Raw genomic sequence first — 17,202 nt, 5'->3', positions numbered from 1 at the left:
ATACATTTGTTCATTAGTTAGTAATTGCATGTTTGTTTTTACATGTAAGTTGTTTGGGAGATGCATACAAGTAATTGGTTTGTTTGTTTGATTTGTTTGTTTGATGGGTTTGGAGGAGAGCAGCTTGGTCAGTAATTGGACCCTGAGTGAGAGTGTGGTGAATCCTCTCCTCTGTGGACATGCAGCGCGTGGTGAGTATGACTTCTTGAGTGCTATTTAATCTGTTTAAAAGTGGTAGTGAGTAGCCCTGGTTAGGTAGGCGCCGAGTGGGCCAGCTGTACTGTATCAGTACTTCCAACAGTCCACTAAATTTATTATTTTTCCTTTTTTGTTTTGAACTGGAGTCTGTAAGGTGGAGACTTCGGTCTCTGTCGAGGGTAAAGAAAGAAGACGGTTAGGTTTAGATTAGTGATATTGGTAGGGAACCAGGGTTGCTCATGTGGTAGTATTGACGTTGATATTCATAACTAAAATGTGTGAATAATTGGGAAACCATAACATTATGCCTTGTATACTGTTTAGCAGCAGAGTGGGCTGCAGGGCGAAATGAGGAACGATTCTAGAGACAGTGGCATCAGATAACAGCAGGGAGTTATTTCAACCCCCACTAGAACAAAGAAACGGAAAAGTCACACCCAAATGATAGCAGAGGTCTGCACTGACAGAGCAGACACCAGATAGCTGGCTCTGATAAGTATCAGACAGGATTAAAAGATCATTAATCAATAAAGACATGGTTTAAAGCTAAATGAAAAAGCATGATACTTGATTGGCTTTGATTGGATAAAGAACCCAATAAAAACATCTATATAGATATTTAGAGTTATCACAGCTATATGATCTGGTCACTAAGGGTACACACAGGAATGTTTATTCAGTCAGAGGATTTGAGCAGCCAAGACTCATCAAAGGAACCACACCGACGGGGGCCATTGGCGGCCCCCCTCTGTTTAAAGGAAGACCCACACAGGAAATCGAGGAGGGGGGGGCAACCAGCCCCCCCCCCAGAGGAAACCAGGGGGAAGGGCGGACCGCCCTTCCAGAAGAACCAGCCGGATTGGAGGACCATATTAGTAAAATGTGCTATTATTGGCTAGAAATTATAAGATATAAGGGGCGACAAAGTGTGATTCTGGAGCCCAGATCCCAACCCCGATCTGCGTGCTCCCCGCTCCCCACCCAGAGACTACTGTGAGCTGATTGCATTTTACGTGAGTAAATCATGGGAAACACCAATGGTTGTTTATAGATTAGAGTAATGTACAGATCCCTGATCTGTAAACCAGATTTACTCATGTATAATGTGTACAGTAAATTCTCTATGTTCAAATTATGTTAACCAAGTGACTGTTTCTGTACATATTGGGGTTTGAGAATGCAAACCTTATTGTGATTTCTGTACACGGCAGCCATGTTAATGTTTTCTGATAATCTTTTGTATACAAAAGGCAACTTCTTATTCACCTTGGCCTCTGGCTCAAATAAATGCTGAGTTGAACTATAGTTCATGGTTTTGTCTGGCTACACGTTTATTTCTTCCATCTGCTTTAAGTCAGATGAAGAGACCAACAATTCTATCAACATGATCCCTTCCTCCTCTTTCCAGATAAGCAATCTCATTGTACTGTACTACAATAACCTTAGATTATTGTAGGATTCTGTAGGAATTTACTACACTCAAAAATACAACTATCATTGTATATGGTTAGGGATTGGCACTCGGAAAGTCTTGCTCACCATGTTTTCTGTTTGTTTTCTATATAAGTAGTGATTAGTGCTTTAAATATGGCGTCCATTGTGAAAGACTTTATACACACTCCTTCAATCGAGTTATTGAACCAGTGTACAAGGGAACACCTGCAAAAAATTGCTGAGCACTTTGAGATTGAGGTGACTGATAAACGTTTGAAGGAAGATGTGAGAGTATTGTTGAGACACATTGGTGGGGAGGGAGATTTTGTTTGATATAGATAAACCTGTCATTTGAGATGGGCATTATTTTTGCAGCCATATCAGTTGGATGTTCGCCATTTTTGGAGGCACTGAGAACGTGATTGCTGACACTCTCTCTCGCGCCTTCTAGTTAATGTGGTTATGTAATTTTTTGTTGTGTTGTCTATCTGTGTTGTTGCTGTCCCTCTGTGCTTCTCTCTCTTAAAAATGCTCCTAGGATCCAAGGTTGCGGAGGAGTGAAGTGCGGTAGGGATGGTGGAACTTTTGGATGCGCAACGGGAATGACATGATTAAAAACGGGTGCTGGTGGGATGGTGTTGTAGGAAGGAAATTCTTTTTGCAATTTTTTTAAAGTAAAATTGTTTTTTTTTTTGGAAGATTTACATTTTTGTTAGTATTGATTTGGTGTAATAGGTACATATCTGCCCATTCTAGTTTAACCCCTCTTCTCTTAAAGGGCTTCTCTGGCGCACCGGGGTTGCTGAGTCTGGGGCTGAGTGGCTGGATGAGGAGTTGGCGGGCATGTTTTTGCTACCACGTTGTTCAACTGTCACTTTGTTTTTATTAAAAATGTTTGTTGATATGTTGGTTGTATACCATGTCAGGTTGGAGAACAGTGACCCTAGGGTCCCTGTCTTATGGGGGAGGTGTGATGACCCTCTCCCACATTGTCTTGTCTTCCTCTGCTCTGGCTGGCAGAGCAGAGCAGAGCTGGGGAAGGCTCGTCAGCTAATTGGGGCACACCTGGGCCGGGGTGTCCCAGGCAGGATATCAGAGAGAGGCTTCCTCTGATCTCTGTCTCTCTCCTCCAGGCTGGTCATGGCATTTTGGGTTTTGTTTGTTTGGTTTGGTTGGTTTGTTTGTTTCTCATCTTCTCACTTACACGCACCACACACTGATTCATTCATGCACTCACTACATTACTGATAATACTGATCCACTCATTCTTTAACTACTTGTGTACATAGTTTAATAGCTTAATTAAATTACTTTTCTTTAAAAACCTTAAGTACTTGTGTGGTCTCCCTTGTTTTTGTCTGTACCTTGAGCTTGGTTCATGACAGATTATTTAATATACTTTTTATAAAATAGATATTGTGTGGACATTCGAATTTGTTTGTATTTGAACCGTGGCGGGTCTGAACCGCACCAGTCGCGTCACACAAGGTTGGCTGAATAGTCCCTTACAAAGGAAAAGGTTTTACTACATACCTGCATGAATAAGACTAGATAGATATATGTTCTATAATGTACCTTAGAATGGGGGGAAGGGCAGAGTATATGAGAAAGACCTATGGCTCTGACAGAACTAAACATCTAACATACTGCTGTGCTGAAGCACTGTGCTGTTATTGCTATATTTAATTTAGTTTATATCCCATATCATTTTATTCAACCTCTTATATACAGTCGTACAGCCCTGGCCTATATTTTATTTCATAAATATATGATTCTATTGTGCTTAACTTAGCTCATATTTAATTTAATTTTACTCCACCACTTTATTGTATATATATTGTATTGTCTGTTAATGTCTGTCCGTGTGTTAACACTGTCGCTCACAGCAAGAAGGTCCTGGTTTAAATTCTTAGGCACCAGGTTGCCGGGTTGCCAGGTACCCAGGTGGTCCCGGGCCTTTCTGTATGTAATGTGATATCTATAGTCTGTTTATCACATGCCTTGCTGCCTCTATGCCCTGTATGTACTGTAATGGACATGTGATATCTATAGTCTGTTTATCACATGCCTTGCTGCCTCTATACCCTGTATGTAATGGACATGTGATATCTATAGTCTGTTTATCACATGCCTTGCTCTGTATATGAGGTCCTGTTTTCCTTTTGCCCAGTGTGTCATAGGTTGTTGATGTGTCTCTGCGCTGTTCTCACCAAGAGACATGTCCTGTACATTCCTTGTATCAGGCAAATAAATGGTTGCTTCAACACTCAATAAACAGGGAAATTATCTAATTTCAAGGTGATCGGGAAGGTGATGATTTAAAATAATAATAATAATAATAATAATAATAATAATAATAATAATAATAATAATAATAATAATAATAATAATAATAATAATAATAATAATAATAATAATAATAATAATAATAATAATAATAATAATAATAATAATAATAATAATAATAATAATAATAAATAATAATACAAAAAATATATCCACGATGACAGACACCTGGTTTTCACAGGGGTGTGATGTCAGAGCGGACAGAGCCAGGAACCTCAGCCATGAGGGAGAGCAGGACTACTGTGATGCCCAGAGCAGGTGGTGGAGACAGCTGGGCCACAGCATGAAGAACAGTGATCCAGACTCTCTCTCTCTCTCTCTCTCTCTCTCTCTCTCTCTCTCTCTCGCATGCTTTCTCCCTCCCTCTCTCTCTCTCTCCTATGTCTGCTCTGCTTCCATCCTGGTGTTTCACTCATCTCTCTCTGTCTCTCTCTCCCTCCCCCTCTCTCTCTCTCTCTCTCTCTCTCTCTCTCTCTCTCTCTCTCTCTCTCTCTCTCTCTCTCTCTCTCTCTCTCTCTCTCTCTCTCTCTCTCTCTCTCTCTCTCTCTCTCTCTCTATATATATATATATCTTGCATGCTTTCTCTCTCTCTCTCTCTCCTATGTCTGCTCTGCTTCCATCCTGGTGTTTCACTCATCTCTCTCTGTCTCTGTCTCTCTCTCTCTCTCTCTCTCTCTCTCTCTCTCTCTCTCTCTCTCTCTCTCTCTCTCTCTCTCTCTCTCTCAGGGCATGCTGGGAATGAGATTGGAGAGATTGGAGAGGTTGGAGGTTGGAGGTGTAGTGAGTTTTTTTCTATCTTTATCTGTCTATTTTGTTAATTTGTTTATGGGATATTGTATTATAAGTGTAGTGTTGGTTTGCTGTGTGTTTTGGTGTGTATAGGGTTAAGTGGGAGTGTTTTGTTTGTTTGGCCGCATCGGCCAGGCTGTGCTGCTGGATGACGTCAGACGCCAATATGGACTTTTCCAAAATTGGTAGAAAGCATGGTATTAAGATATCTGTTCCTGATGTATCAGTAGAGGACTGCAGTTTGGCAGTTGGAAGTATTGTTGGACATAAAAGCATTAAATCAGTTGCGAGAATGAATCAAGGAGTAGTGATCTTTGTTGACTCGGTGGACAAGGTGCACACACTGGTTCAATCGGGGATAAGTGTTGACGGGGCTTTTCTTTCTGTAGAGCCGCTCTCCACACCAGGCAGAAATGTCTTTATTTCCAACGTTCCGCCGTTCATCAGTGATGAACTATTGAGAAGTCAACTAGCACGACATGGGAAGATAATTTCCCCTATAAGAAAAATGTCGTCGGGATGTAAATCTCCGCTTTTAAAGCATGTTGTCTCACACAGGCGACAGGTTTTAATGATTCTAAACAACAGCGGAGAGGAGCTTGAGTTGGTTTTTAAGATAAAGGTTGATGAGTTTGATTATGTGGTTTTTGTGAGTTCTGGTAATTCGGGGAAGTGTTTCGGATGCGGGGAACTGGGTCATATCTCCCGCGATTGTGCGGGGAGAGGGGCAAGGCGACCTCCGCCTCAGCCCCAGGAGGAGCGCGGGGCTGAGATCAGTGCAGGTAGTGGTACAGAGGAGGGAAGAGTGTTGCAGCGCAGAGCAGAGAGCAGTGACGACAACAGAGTCCCGCTGCAGACCGCCAGCAATGTAAATAGAGTCATTTTGCAGACCGACAGTAGCGCAGCAGATAGTATCCAGCTGCAGGGCCACAGAACCGGTGTAGCAGGTACGAAGCAGAGCCTTGGTACAGAGGAGGGAGGAGTGAGGGAAGCTGCCCCCCCCTCAACTAGTGGCGACTGTGGGGTAACAGGGGGTGGTGCGGGTGGTGCAGGTACAGAGGAGGGAGGGGTGGGAGACGCTGTTCCCCCCTCAACCAGTGGTTGTGTAGGTAAGGAGGTGGGAATCAGAGATGCTGCCCCCCTTCAACAAGTGGCGAGGTCCCTCCCCATCAACATGGACCCCCTGCAATTTGCATACCGCCCCAACAGGTCCACGGAGGACGCCATAGCCCATGTGCTGCACACAGCAGCATCACACCTGGACAAGAGGCAGGGGAACTATGTGAGAATGCTATTCATCGACTACAGCTCGGCATTCAATACCATAGTCCCCTCCATACTCATAGCCAAGCTCAGGGACCTGGGCTTGGGCTATGACCTCTGCCAGTGGGTCTTGGACTTCCTGACTGGCAGACCCCAGGTGGTGAGAGCAGGCAACTGCACCTCCTCATCCATCACCCTCAACATAGGGGCCCCCCAGGGCTGTGTTCTGAGTCCCCTCCTCTACTCCCTGTACACACACGACTGTGTGGCTCAGCGGAGTAGCAATACAATCATCAAATTTGCTGACGACACAGTGGTGGTGGGCCTGATCTCTGCCAACAACGAGAGGGCCTACCTGGAAGAGGTCAAGGTTCTGGCGGGATGGTGCCAGGAAAACAGCCTCTCCCTGAACGTCAGCAAAACAAAGGAGATGATTGTGGACTTCAGGAGGTCGGGGGTCAAGGACTACAGCCCCCTCAGCATCGACGGGGCACCGGTTGAGAGTCAACAGCTTTAAGTACCTCGGAGCCTACATATCCGAGGACTTGACATGGACCACACACATTGACAGTGTTGTGAAGAAGGCACGACAACGCCTCTACTTCCTCAGGCGCCTAAGGAAGTTCCAAGTCAGTCAGAAGATCCTTAAGAACTTCTACTCATGTACAATAGAGAGCATCTTGACCGGCAACATCACCTCCTGGTTTGGGAATAGCACTGCACAAGACCGAAGCAGACTACAAAGTGTGACACGTTCAGCCGAACGCACAATTGGAGGGGGGCTCCCCACCCTCCAGAACATTTACAACAAGCGTTGCAAGGGCAAGGCTAAGAGAATCATTAAAGACTCCAGTCACCCGAACAACTGCCTCTTTGAACTGCTGCGGTCAGGCAAGCGATACCGGAGTCTCAAGGCGAGCACAGAAAGACTCAGAAGAAGCTTCTATCCCCAGGCCATCAGGCTGCTAAACGAACAATGAATGAACACTACACAACAACAACCACCAAACGCACATAGCACACACATCCACACGCACACACTCACTTTAAACAAACACACTGTAGCACCCACTCCACACACTTTATAGCACACACCCACTTTAAACAAACACACTGTAGCACCCACTCCCCACACTTTATATTTATTGATGAAGGATTGCACTACAACTCGTACACCTTACTGTAAATTGTACCTAAAATTGTACCTCATCCCATTTCTGCTTTGCACTAGATAGTACTGTACATTAGTACACTGCATAGTATTGTATATTATATGGTAACTCAGAACATTGTACATATGTCTATACCGAACACTGTGACCTAATTTTTCTTCTTCTAAATTACATGCTATATTATGTTATTTGATACTATCTTGTCTAGCACAGTCTCTGGAGCGTAACAGTAAGAAGCATTTTGTATGAAAGTATTCTGTACTTCTGTATGACAACTATTAAAGAACTTGAACTTGAACTTGAACAGAGGAGAGCAGAGTTTTTTTTGTCCCCCCAAGCCCAACACCGCGTCAGGGTAAAATGAATGTGGTGGACAATGTACACAGTCAGACAGTGGATGGCGTGGTGGGAAGTGATGGAGGGGTGGGCTCTCAGGATAAGAAAAGAGTGACAAGTTTGGTCATAGAAGACACAGGTTCCTCTCAGTCCAGTATGGACGAGGATGAAGTTGAAAAACAATAGGGTGAGATTGAAAAACAATGGGGGGATGACATCTCAAGTGTTGAGGAAGATGAGTTCCCAAATGCTTCTCAAGTGTCTGATTCACAATGGAAAAAATTTTATGCAGTCAGGCAGATACAGAAGTTCCTGCACACAACAAAAAATTTGAGAAGTGTCAAAGTGGAAGATTTTTTTGAAGATTTGGAGATGTTTATTTTTTCAGCAAGGACTCAAATGAGGTCGAAGAACAATGGGGGGTACACTTCCCAGGAAGTTTTTAGACTGAGAAAGATTGTGCAGAAGCTCAAAAAACTGGATAATATAATGTTATCATGATAATGGAGCTTCTGATGTGTGGAGCCCGGCTGGACATTCAGGAAGGGAGTAGACCTGGGCTTGGACAGTGTCTGCAAGCAGTTGGGACAATGACACTGAAAGATGTTGTGAATGTAGCCGGGTCAGAGGAAGTGGCTTCTTTATTGGGGCTGAGGACGGCCTGTCACAACAGGGTCTGTCTGGACGATTGGACTGAAGCGCGGAGCGTCGGGGAACAATACCTGTTGCAGGATTATTTCGGTGGAACGGAAGGTCCTGATGAAGGGGATCTTTTTTTTCATGAGCTGGATATAAAAACTGACACAAATGGACTGACGGGACCCTTTTGGGTTGCTCATATGTTGTTCTTGATGACATATTATGTGTTGAATGGAAGTATGGATATTTTTTTTGTTTGGGTGGAGCTTCAATGTTTTTTTGTTGTGTTGCAGACGGACAGGTGTATTTTAGCATTTTTTTTATTGTGAGATCTCATGTGGTTTTAAGTGTGATGGGGACATATGTTGCCCGATATAATGTGTAGTTAGTTGTTTTTAATTGTATTGACATACACATTGTACATTGTAATGAGAAATATGTAAATAAATGTTTTTCTAAAATCTCCCTTTCTCTCTCTCTCTCTCTCTCTCTCTCTCTCTCTCTCTCTCTCTCTCTCTCTCTCTCTCTCTATATATATATATATATATATATATATCTCGCATGCTTTCTCCCCCCTCTCTCTCTCTCTCTCTCTCTCTCTCTCTCTCTCTCTCTCTCCTATGTCTGCTCTGCTTCCATCCTGGTGTTTCACTCATCTCTCTCTGTCTCTCTCCCCCTCCCCCCTCTCTCTATCTCTCCCTCTATCTCTCTCTCTTTCACTCATCACACACTTGCATATTCTTCATCATCAACACTTTCATCCTCGTCTTCAGTCTCCCACTGCCTCTCTGTTTCAGATCCTCAATTCACAGGGAGAGACGGCGGCCAAATGAGAATCCAGATATCTATCAGAACGTTCTACACACACACACACACACACACACACACACACACACACACACACATAGACGCCTGCGCAATAGAGCAGACGATGCACGTGCTCCAGGACTATTGAACTTGGGGGAGCAAGGATATGATCTTGCTCCACCACTTTTTGATCATATGAAAAATATGATATACCCCCCCCCCAATATATAAATCTAAGCATAACTACGTAATTTCAATCAAATTAATAATACGCAATGACACTTAATAACACGTTTTTAAGTTTCCAAAGATTGCGACCCCCCCCCCCTGCTCCCCCATATGGTTTGATCCAGTGCCTCTCCCACCCCCAGCAGAGCAGACGGCGCACGGCGCTGGCTGCAGGTAGGCTGAGTGTAAATAAAGGCCACAGAAGTGTGTCATTTGGTGGCAGGCAGGATTTTCCAGTAAGTTGTTTATGATTGTTAAGATTATTTATGTTAGACATGTCTTCTATTGAGTGGTAGAAGTTCTACCACGCAATACAATAAAAGTGTTTCACGTCCCGAAATGCCATCTGGTCATACCAAACAATAATAATAATAATAATAATAATAATAATAACAAAGTTTCCCTCTGGTTGGCGTTAGCTTTAGTGCTAGCCGCTAGGTAACGTTGTCATATATCTAGATATGTGGTGTCGTCAGCTGGATAACGTTGACTTCGTTTGCAAATTTTAACGTTCGAAGCAGGGCCGGATTAACGACGGCCGCGGCCCGTGGGCCTTTAGTGATGAGGGCCCCCCAATTTTTTTTTTTTTTTTTTACTTTTTTTTTTTTAATTTTTTTATAATAATAATAATGCAATAAGGGGACCCTGATGTAAACAAAACAAAAGTCTTTCTCTGGTCTGCATCCCCTTAACAATTGTGTGTATTGAGCCGTACTATATTGTACCCATTCTGCAATATGTTAATAACATTTTTAATCAATCAATAACAGATTGCAGAATGGGTACAGTTAGGCCTGCCGCGATAAGCAATAAATCGATTAATTGCCGCGATAATTAAAATGAATGCAATGATTTTGACGGGCGCGATTAATTGCTATTTGCGCGTTTGTTTTAATGAGGCGGACCCAGTGCCCCTTGTCAGTCACTGTCCGTGTTGGGAGGCGGGCCGCTGGCTTTACTACAGAGCACAGCACAGGAGCTCCGTGGGGCTAACGTTACCCCTCATTGTGTCTATTCTACTAGCATTAACGTTACTCATACAAACAGAGTAAACACAGTTTTCAATCAATCAATCAATAACAACATTAACGAGACCCTCGTTGTGTCTATTCTGCTAACGCTAACGTTACCTCTCATTGTGTCTATTCTACAAGCGTTAACGTTAGCTAGGCTGTCTATGCTAACGTTAACGTTAGCATTAGGCTAACAAGCTGTAACGTTACCAGTCGCGTCTATTTGCTAACGTTAGCATTAGGTAATAACCGGTTTAAAATGGATGGTGATTACCTCACGTTGTGTCTATTCTACTAGCATTAACGTTACTCATACAAACAATCAATAGCGAGTTATATTGATCACGCTATGTACGATAGCCATGCTAAAACGCTAGCACAACATTAGCACCTAACCTAACAACAAGCCTTAACAAGTCAGCGATCTTTTTGCGAGACTAAACTCTCCGCTCGGTGGCAAATTGTGTTGATGTCGGTTTTGTTTAATCAATAAATGAGGCAGAATACACAGTGACTGTATCCTTTGTTTATTGCACTTGTGCCTGCTGCAAACATAATGATTATGAAATCCTAGAGACGCGTCTCTATTCTGACCAATCAGTGGTCTGCAGTGTTTCACGTGACTTTTCTGGTACCCAAAGTACCTGATAATCACAACAATACTTCCGGTCCGGTCGGTGGGCTTCAAAATAAAAGTCTAAAACACAGGAAAAGACGGAGCGGTGGGCTTCAAAATAAAAGTTTTGGGAAATAAATTTCTCAAAAAAAAATTCTCTAACCGGTCGCAATAATATCGCTTATCGCGATATTTTCGGGGGCAATTAATCGCCCAGCAAAATGTGTTATCGTGGCAGGCCTAGGTACAGTACAGTACAGCTCAATACACACAATTGTTAAGGGGATGCAGACCAGAGAAAGACTTTCGTCTTGTTTACATCAGGGTTCCCCATTTTCAATTCATAATGAATTGTAAGTAAGGGTGCAATAGAAATGTTTCATAATGATGTTCAGTGTATTCATAAGTGTATTGCTCTCCTTAATGTAGAATGATATGGTGACTGTGCAGACTCAGGGAGGAGGCAGAGAAGGAGAGAAAGAGACCCAAGAGTTACAGGTAATGGAAATATCAGACAGCTTAAAGTGTAGGATAACATAACAAATTAAGACACAAAATAGGCTATATTTACAGCAGACCCTGTTATTGTTCCTTGTTGGTATTTTTTCTCTCTTTCTTATTAAAAACTTGGCCTATTTGAAAGGAGATTGATTTAATAAAAATAAAAGAGCGAAAAATCAATATACAGTATATATACAGTATATATATATATATTAATATATTATTATTATTATAGTAATTGGCTATCATACTGCAATATAAACTGAGTTTTATAGTGAAAAGAGCAGCTTTATTGGTCAAGATTGAAGGCTCTATATTGCAGGAAATTGCATGTACAGGTTCATTAAATGAAAAAAATGTCTGCCGTGGAGGGGGTCGTGCCGGACCCCCTCCAAACCACCCCTTACCTGTCAAAAAAAAACAAAAAAAAATAAAATAAAAATTATAATAATAATAATAAAAAAAAAAAAAAATTATGCACCCCCACTTTCAACTATAACTAGGCGGCCATGCACACACACACACACACACACACAGGCCCGGACTGGCCATCGGGAGCACCGGGAGTTTTCCCGGTGGCCTGGCCTGCACAGATAAAAAAAAAATAATTATATAAATAAAAAATATTATATATATTTTTTTATTATAATTTTTTATTTATTTTTTTGCCAGGCCATTGTTTCTAGTTGTGGCGGCGGCACGGCGCGATAGTTTTTAGATAACCAGGTGGGTGGGGAACAACCAGGATTTCACTGTCTGCGACAGAGTTGGAGAACTATCTGACTCTCTCTCCCTCACGCGGACACACACAATGGAGCCGTGCTGCCGCTTGTGATTGGTGGAGGCGGGACCAGGCGATACAACTGATTGACCGTGGAGGCGGCGAATGGAATGGCAGATGGCACACTCCCAAAAGGAGTTGTTAAATCTGACATTACAAAAAACAATATGTGGTGGTTATGATTGGGGCTGAAGTTGAATAAACAATTTATGAAAGAGAGAGTCAAAATAATTCCAAGATAATTCAAAGATTACACACCTTTGCCACATTGGCTACAAACATAATCACTGCAAAGTTATCAAAAAAATAAGAATCTGATCAGACACAAGGGTTAAGTTGTTGTTCCCTTTCTAATTTCCTCAAAAACATCTAGTCTAGTTAATGTGATCAATATTATTTGACAATTGATGCTTTTTGTTGGAAATTTCAGTCAGTGAGCTCATACTTTGAGCTCATTTTATAGTTAAAATGATTGAGACAACGCAATCTTCTGTATTCGTGTGCTCACTATTCTGGCAGTGGCTACTGTTATTATAGTATTGTAATGAAAGGTCTGTTATTTAATGTTTGTGTAAAGGGCTATTTTAACTGTTGATGGGTAGTGCATCAGTAAAGTGAATATGGTATTGTGCTCTTGCCTTGTTTGAATAGGTGGAGACGGAGAGAGTGGTTAACTGTATTTTATTACATGGCGTTTTCACATTCGCCGAAATGCTTGCTTGTGATTGGTCAATAGCCCCCCAACAGCGGTCATTATTTTTCAATAATGACCGCTGTGGGACAATAATGACCGATGTGCGCAGCTGTTCGCAATCAAGCCCACATCAGTGCAGCAAATCAGACACACCTGCCGCGGCTGCACTGACAGTGGAGTGTGTGTAGATTACAGCGGAGCCAGAACAGAGGCTGCCCGCGATAATAATAATCACTTTATTTAGGCTGACAGAGCCACAGAACAACTGCGATTTGTCAAATGAATTAGGTATATTGTTAGTAAGTTAGCCATGTAATAAGCGGGATAATGTATAGCTTTACTCGGTCATTGTCGCAAAATAATTGACCTTCACTGACGTTTAAAACACCTCGCCGAAGCGGCTCGGTATTTTAAACTACGTGTCGGTCAATTATTTTGCGACAATGACCTCGTAGCTATACATTATCCCTTACATAATAGTAAATAGAAAAATATGTTGTGCTCTTGCTTTTTTCTTTTTGAAGGTGGAGAGAGTACCATTGCTAGTGCCACAACAGTTTTATTTGAGGTTCATAACAGTACATTGTACTAAGCAATTGTTGGCTCATTAGTTTGTGATTCACATGCACTAAAATTCACCAGAATGCAGGAAATTAAGTCTTTGTAAAATTTTCCGGGTGGGGGACCCCCAGACCCCCAGCTTAAAAAGTGGCCTGATTGGGGCTATATTTCGCGCTATATCTCCCGGTATGAATTATTTCCCCAGTCCGGCCCTGCACACACACACACACAACACACAAACACACTTCAAGGATGCTGCTGAAATGAGGCAGACAAAAAAAAAATAAAAAATAACATACAAAATGATTTATACTGAAAACGGACCTCCCAAGGATCTTCCCAGTCATAACGCCTCCTCTCACAGGCATTTCCTGACAGGCCGTAATGAGATAATAAACCACACATGCCCCCCCCCCCCCCGCCTTACCTCCAGCTCCTGGAACTCGTCCTCGTCCTCGACGTCGTACGACAGGGTCTGGATCTTGGCGTCCTCCGCGGAGGAGAGGTCCAGAAACTTCCCGTCTGCGAACATCAGCGCCTCCTTGGCGGCGCAGGAGGTGGAGGAGGATGAGCAGCCGTCCGCCAGGCCCTCAATGAAGGTGGTCTCGCAGCACTCCCCCCCCTCCCCCCCCCACGCCCGCAGCAGCACGCTCTCAGAATACAGGATGAGACCGGCGGGGGCCATCCTGAAGCGGGGGTCCGCCGCCGCCTGCGGCAGGGCGCTAGGGTTGAGGAGCTGGGGAGGCCCGCCGCCGGTCCCGTTGCGCTCCAGCTGGGGGGAGATGTTGACCACCAGGTGTCCGTGGTCCTGCGGGGCGGAGTACACCGACACCAGGCCCTCTCTGCTCTCTGCCGCGAGGCCGTGCGTGTTAATGAGGCCGCTGACGCGCCTGCAGGGATCCAGCGCCGCCTCCCCTTCTCTGCCTCCTTCTCCTTCTCCTCCTCCACCTCCACCTCCTCCTCCGTCGGGCGATGCCCTCCCTAGGGCGGAGGGCTTGGCCTCCTCGCCGTGTCCCGGGCCCGGGTCTGAGCCCGAACCGGCCGCCTGTCCGCCCTCCATCCCTCCCGGCTTAGCTGAGTCGCGGTTGGAACAACGGAGCCCCTCCGCTTCAGAGGGATCTCTCTCACAGGGGTCTCACTGAAGGCATCACGGGACGGAACGGAGCGGTCTCCTGTTGGGAGGCCAGATTAGAGAAGTTAATCGCGTGAAAAGAGCGTTTTGAGCGTTTTTTTTTTGGTAAATGGTGCATTTATATACGTAGTTCTTTCATACAAAGCGCTTTAAAAATGTTGTTCCTCGGTGGCTACGTGGTGCAGTGGGCAAGGCGCTCACCATGAATACTGGAGACTGGGCTCGAACAGGTTCGCCTCCCTGTTCGAGCCCAGCGCTCCACATTGCTTTCAGTTTAGCTGGTCGTCCGTACTAATACACATTGGCAGTATTAGGGGGAGGGAAACTGATGGGTGGGGATCGGGCATTGTGGACAGCGACTCCTACAGGTCGGTTGGTGCGCCTGCAGTAGAATCAGGAAGCGACGGGGGCGGGGCCCTTCCAAAGCCCAGACCCCCGACGCTGAAAGATTGCGCTGCGCAGGTGAAAAGATGTGACTGCTGTTACCTCGAGTATCGGAGGGGACTCGTGCTATGTATGACTTAGTCCACATTGCAGCCGGCTTGTGGGAGGCATGAAACAGCGTTCGAGACAGGGGAGGGTTGAATTGGATGATACGAAAATTGGGATGGGAGAAAAATTTTAAATGGGAGAAAAAGTGGATAAAAAAAAATGTTGTTCCTCACATTCACCCATTCACTCACACATTCACACACCGACGGCAGAGGCGACCATGCAAGGTGCCAAGCTGCTCAGCGGGAGCAATTAGGGGTTAAGTGTCTTGCTCAAGGACACTTCGGCGCGCTGCTCGGGAGGAGTGGGAATCGAACCGGGAACCTTCCGACGACCGCTCTACCTCCTGAGCCACTGTTACTCCTATGGGAAAAAAAAGATGGTCCTTTTTATGGAAGTTCCATGACCCTATGGGAAGAGATATGTAACGTGGTCGTGTCAGTCTGACTGAAAGGCTATTGCTCTTAAATCCTCAAAAAACACTGACATCTTGGGGACACAAGCTTTTCATCCGGCAGCACTGTTTTGTATTCTGCCTTGTTTTTCTCCCTCTCTTTTCAAAAGGAAATTCACAAACACAGACCTTTTGAAATCATCGCCAAATGCTTTGTGCAGGTTAGTGCCGGGATCAGGTACAGTATTTCACGTCAGGTATTTTCTATTTAGTTTAGTTGATCTCAACAGTCAATAACAAATGCACATCATGCATACGTTATATAAAATCCTTGAGGTCAACACAATAAAGTTTCAAAAACGTATTTCCATTGCGGACCTCGTTAAAAGACAAGATGAATAGGCAGGCATTACAATGGCAGGTCTAACACAGCTTGAATCATAAAATACATACATAGAAGGAAATGGTATATATAATATCAAATGAGCTCACAGATCACATCAGCTCAAATAAAACTACTAGTTGGCCTCCTGAGTGTAAAGGAGTGGTGTACTCTACTAGTTGGCCTCCTGAGTGTAAAGGAGTAGTGTACTCTACTAGTTTACCCTCCTGAAGGAGTGGTGTACTCTACTAGTTGACCTCCTGAGTGTAAAGGAGTGGTGTACTCTACTAGTTGGCCTCCTGAGTGTAAAGGAGTGGTGTACTCTACTAGTTGGCCTCCTGAGTGTAGAGGAGTGGTGTACTCTACTAGTTGGCCTCCTGAGTGTAAAGGAGTGGTGTACTCTACTAGTTGGCCTCCTGAGTGTAAAGGAGTGGTGTACTCTACTAGTTGACCTCCTGAGTGTAAAGGAGTGGTGTACTCTACTAGTTGGCCTCCTGAGTGTAAAGGAGTGGTGTACTCTACTAGTTGACCTCCTGAGTGTAAAGGAGTGGTGTACTCTACTAGTTGGCCTCCTGAGTGTAGAGGAGTGGTGTACTCTACTAGTTGGCCTCCTGAGTGTAGAGGAGTGGTGTACTCTACTAGTTGACCTCCTGAGTGTAAAGGAGTGGTGTACTCTACTAGTTGGCCTCCTGAGTGTAAAGGAGTGGTGTACTGGGGATGGGTACCGAATTCGGTACTTTTAAAGGTAAACATTTTTACACTTTTATTTATTTATTTTTTAACCTTTTTTCTTTTCATGTCAACGTTCACACACACAATATACGCTTACCTAGGATTTTACTTGATTCAACAACAAAGCAGTCGGGGCAATGGCAAGCCGAAAACGGTCGAAAGTGTAGTTATTTGAAGTTTGGATTTTTTTTTTCACGACTGAGGTAGGTAGATTACATTTTTAGAGACTAAAGTACCGAAAAAAGGTACCATTGGGTACCGGTATCGATTCACAGGTATCGGTTCAAATATGAAAGGTACCCATCCCACTACTCTACTAGTTGACCTCCTGAGTGTAAAGGAGTGGTGTAAGGAGGAAGCCAACACTGCTTCATAAGACATAATAGCAATGTGTTCCTCCGTGTTTAGCTCCCTTCTTATCTGGATGGATAATCTTCATAGTGATTAAACACAGCTGCCGATGTGACAATTATCAAATGTATTCTTAGAGTCAAATGCTGTGATTTTTAAGTATGCAGCGAGTGCGTATCAGCGATTCGGAGGAAGGCGCTTTGTCGATTCATCTCTGCCATTTTGGTGTTGAATTTAATGGGATTTGTGCCGGTTCTGGAGAATATCCACTCTGGCCAAGCGTTAAATCCTGAGGGTTCCTCTCTGCTGCCTGGGGAACCTCTGAAGCCCTGGCCTGCATC

At 44.0% G+C, this 17,202-nt stretch overlaps 1 protein-coding gene across 1 annotated transcript in view; it reads right to left on the bottom strand.

Moving 5' to 3' along the window:
• Nucleotides 1-14,438, bottom strand: part of syndig1 (synapse differentiation inducing 1) — a gene marked incomplete at its 5' end in the record, with an annotated part of 172,941 nt that extends 158,503 nt beyond the window's left edge. The window contains one exon of the mRNA XM_084321895.1: nucleotides 13,806-14,438. Within this exon, the coding sequence (XP_084178021.1) occupies nucleotides 13,806-14,438 (633 nt within the window). The remainder of the gene's footprint in view (nucleotides 1-13,805) is intronic.
• Nucleotides 14,439-17,202: the final 2,764 nt, after the last annotated feature.

This window comes from Notolepis coatsorum (assembly GCF_963971535.1).
Source record: "Notolepis coatsorum genome assembly, chromosome: 9".
In the NCBI taxonomy this organism is placed as follows: domain Eukaryota; kingdom Metazoa; phylum Chordata; class Actinopteri; order Aulopiformes; family Paralepididae; genus Notolepis; species Notolepis coatsorum.
This window is presented reverse-complemented; position numbering and strand designations above follow the sequence as displayed.